The sequence below is a fragment of the Cricetulus griseus genome, chromosome 9 (assembly GCF_003668045.3).
Source record: "Cricetulus griseus strain 17A/GY chromosome 9, alternate assembly CriGri-PICRH-1.0, whole genome shotgun sequence".
NCBI classification, from domain to species: Eukaryota; Metazoa; Chordata; class Mammalia; order Rodentia; family Cricetidae; genus Cricetulus; species Cricetulus griseus.
The window spans coordinates 25,193,900-25,198,280 of NC_048602.1; the positions used below are offsets into that span (position 1 = coordinate 25,193,900).

Sequence of the window (4,381 nt, forward strand, 5' to 3'; positions counted from 1 at the left end):
TCATACTTCCTCCACACCCAGCTGGCAGCTCTGCTTCTTCCCAGCATTGTATCTGCTCCAAAATTCTGCCTAGTTATGGACCATTTAGCTTTTTGTTAAACCAATCACAGTGACATATCTTCACACGGTGTAAAAGAATATTCCACCACAGGATTCTGTCAGGGGATGGAGAGCGGTTTCAGGGCAACTGTCAGGAAAAGCATGGAGGGAGGAGAAGGAAAATGGTTGATCACATGTTCATGCAAACAGGAAGAAGAAAGACAACAGCAAGTGGGGACAAGCTATGCACCGTCAAAGTTGGCTCCCTCCTCCTAGTTATGGAGTAAGGCTGCACCTCCCAAAGGTTCCATAAACTTCCCAAACAGCACCACCAATAAGGAGGAACTGTACAGATGCCATATTCTTTGGAGGGCATTTCTCATTCAAACAACAAGAAGTAACAGTCTGTTTCCAAATTTCACTGACTCCAATAAAGAAAACGCCCAGCACCTCCTAGAAATGGAGGCATGGGTTTCCATTAGCTTAAACTGGGGAATGGCATTCCTCGTTGAGACCACTGCTGGAATCCTAGCCAATTGCTTCCTTTTTCATCTGTATAACTTTCCACTGTTCACTGCACAAGCGGTGAGACCCACAAACTTGATTCTCAATCAGCTGGTCCTATCGAACCATCTGGTTCTTTTCTCCAAAGGGATCCCCCAGACAGTGGCCACTTTTGGGTTGACAAGTTTCCTGGGGGAGTCTGGATGCAAACTTATCCTCTACTTAAACAGAGTGGCCAGAGGGGTCTCCCTCAGCACCACCTCCCTCCTCAGTGGCTTTCAGGCGATTAAGCTTCGCCCAAATACTTCTGCGTGGCTCAGCCTTCGAATTATATCCTCAAAATATATTGGCACCTGCTGTTTCCTTTGCTGGACGCTACAGCTCCTGCTCAACCTCCATGTTACTATGAAGGCAGGTAGTCCAAAATATAGCAAAAACCTGAGTGCTAAAGGAATCTACAGATACTGTTCCTCAGAACTGCATGAGAGATTGACTTTCTTAGTAACGGGAGTTATTTTATCCCTAAGTGATATTGTGTGTCTGGTCATCATGGCCTGGGCCAGTGGCTCCATGGTCCTTGTCCTGCATAAACACAAGCGTCGAGTCCAGTACATCCATAGCCACAGCCTCTCCCCCAAGCCTTCCCACGAGGACAGAGCCACACGAACCATCCTGATCCTGGTGAGCATGTTTCTCTCCTTTTACTCTCTAGCTTCCCTCTTATCGTTTTGGATAACCCAGACTGTGAGCCCAAGCCCTTGGCTGTTCAACACCACTGTGCTGTTGTCACTGGGCTTCCCAGCACTCAGCCCCTTCGTGTTCAGTTTCAACAATATTCGTGTCCCTCAGTTCTGCTCTGCACTTTGGACAAAGAAAGCAAACCGTCCAGCCATGGTCTCTGAGTTTTGAATTCCCTCTAGAGCTGTAATTCTCACCCTTCCCATGCTGTTATTCTTTAATACAGTACTTCATGTTGTGGTGACCCCCAAGACATACAATTATTTTCATTGAGACTTTATTACAGTGATGTTTCTACTGTTGAGAATCGTCATGTAAATATCTGTTTTCTGATGGTCTTAGGCAACCCTTGTGAAAAGGTCATTTAACCCCCAAAATGGCCTCAAGCCAAAGGCTAAGACCACTGCTCTAGAAAGTGCCAAAATTCTTTTAGTACCTTCCCATCTTGTCACTGTTGTTTACCTGTAAATCTTTGGGATTTGGTATTAATAAAAATGATAATTGTGCTTCATCCTGCATAGGAGACTATCAAACAAGAAAACAAGATGTAAAACTCAGACACATGTTTGGCTATTCCTAAATAAACACACGTGTATGCACCCACACACCTGTGTACACACACACACACACACACACACACACACACACACACACACACACACACACACACACACACACACGGTGTTGTGAACTAAGATTCTAATGTTGGCACTCAAGCTCTACAGCTTTGGATTTGGAGTTCAAATCTCTTTTCATTGACTTAGACATTCAGATGTCACCCAGAGCTATATGAGACCCTCTCTCAATCCAAATTCCCATTCAAATCAGCAGTTAGCAATCCCTTGGTGTAATAGCACATAACTGTAATTCCTGCACTCAGAAGACAAAGGCAGGTGGGTAAAGAGTTAAAGGTCACTTTAAGCTACATATATACTTCAAGCTTTAACTTGGGCTATAGCAAACTCTGTCAAGAAAGAAAACAAGCAAAAACAAGAACCAAATTCGACCATCCCACTTGCGGATGAGAACTCCTGAGAAGAAGCTGTGTCTGCAGAGACAGATCAATAGATTAGAATTTCAGTTTTATGAAATGACTGAAATGCTGTATGTCTAGAGGCTGATTAACTTGTCTTGGGCTTGCTATATCCCTCTGGAAAAGCCATTCCTTGCCCACATCTGTGTCTTCTTGTAGAGCAGTCACCAGGGACGACTGCCTGGACATGAGTTTAAGCCAATAGAAAGTCTTTATTTGTTGTCTGGTGACTACACTGGATGTCGGGAATATACAAAAAAAGTGATGTTTTGATTGACACACTTCAGTTAACAACAAAAGTTAGCTGGAAGTGTAACTTCAGAATCCCAAAAGCATGATTGGCACATTTAGAGACTTCCCTGGAAGTATGGACTTTGATGGATTAGGCCTTTGCTTTTGTTCTGGCGGGTGGTATTGTCTATGTGCTCAGTTTGACAGCCTGAATGACACTTCCATCATGGAGTCAGTTGTGCAAAGGCCTGGAGGCCAACTGAGTTCTGGAGCCCTACTACAGAATAGACTACCATCTTGTGACTATTTGATTGAAACCTTTTAGAATCTATTAACTTAGCAAACCACCAACTTCTACCAACTCAAAACCTAAGAATGTCATCAGAGAGCCTCTTGGGCATGTATAAAAGCCTTCCCTTTAGCTGTCTCTCTGATGTACCCAGCATTGTATTTTAAACTTGAATATATGTATGACTTTCTTTGTTATATAAAACTAAAAACCTTCATAAACTGCTTCCTTGTTGGCACATGGAATTTGAGGTAACTTATTCCTGGCCCATTGCCACTCAAAATGGCTACAGAATAAACTATTGATTAGGTTGCTGCTTGTATTTTACTCTTATATTCTTTTGGCTTTGGGGGGGGACTCCACCCAGATCCCAAATAAAGCACACACTGAGGTTCTAAATTTTAGCTATGAATGCCCAGCCTTTGCTTGGCTTGTTTCTTGCCAGATTTTCTTTTTTTTTATTAGTTCAAATTAGGAACAAGCTTGTTTCACATGTTGATCCCTTCTCCCTCTCCCTCCTCTCACCCCCATCCCTCCTCCCCACCCCCGACCTACCCCCACCCCATCCACCCACCACACCCCAGGCAGGGTAGGGCCCTCAACGGGGGCTCTGGGGGCTCCGAAAAGTCCACCACATCATCCTGGGCTGGGCCTGGGCCCTCCCCCATGTGTCCAGGGCCAGAGTGTAACCCTTCACATGGGATGGGCTCTCAAAGTCCCTTCTTACACCAGGGAAAAATACGAATCCACCACCAGAGGCTCAGAGGCCTCCTTATTGACATCCATGTTCAGGGGTCTCTTGCCAGATTTTCTTAACTTAAATTATTGCATCTGTCTTCGGCCTTAGGACTTTTATCTTTCTCTATTCATGTATACCTTTTCTTTCCTTCTTATTCCGTGTCTGGCTGTTTAGCTGGGTGGCTGGCCCCTGAAGTCCTCCTCCTTCTCTCTCATTCCTTGATCCATTTTTTTCTTCCAGATTTCTCCTCGTGTTTATCCTCTCTGCCTGCCAGCCCTGCCTGTTCCTCTCTCCTGCCTTGCTATTGGCTGTTCAGCTCTTTATTAGACCATCAAGTGTTTTAGACAGGCACAGTAACACAACTTCACAGAGTTAAACAAATGCAGCATTAACAAAAGTAACACACCTTAAAATCATATTTCCCAACACATTTTTCCTTTCAAGATGAGAGATGTGGTTGTTGTGTCCACAATTATGATGCCACAATGTTGGGCTCTGAGAATGATCCATTTTCACCAGAGTTATCACCTGAATAGAAGCCAAGTACCTTTATGAACTCACTGAGTCCAGGCCATCTGGTGTCATTTCAATGGGTAGATAGTTGCATAGTTCATTCCAGGACTGTGGACCTCCTTTGGTTTGGCTGAAGGTATATTTTGTTTATTCTCAATTAGTTAATCAAGGATCCTAATTTGATTTTTTAAAAAAGCTTTTATTGGTATGTTTTCAAAGCATTTGTTTTTAAAATACCTAGTTTGAGGCTGGAGAAATGGCTCAGAGGTTAAGAGCACTGTCTGCTCTTCCAGAG

General features: G+C 43.8%; 1 protein-coding gene across 1 annotated transcript; it reads left to right on the top strand.

The window, feature by feature from the left end:
- The first annotated feature begins 498 nt into the window (after positions 1-498).
- On the top strand, positions 499-1,452 carry LOC100765853 (vomeronasal type-1 receptor 1-like). Its single transcript, XM_027431170.1, has one exon. The coding sequence runs from the start codon at positions 499-501 to the stop codon at positions 1,450-1,452; it is 954 nt and encodes a 317-aa protein (XP_027286971.1).
- The last annotated feature ends 2,929 nt before the right edge of the window (positions 1,453-4,381 follow it).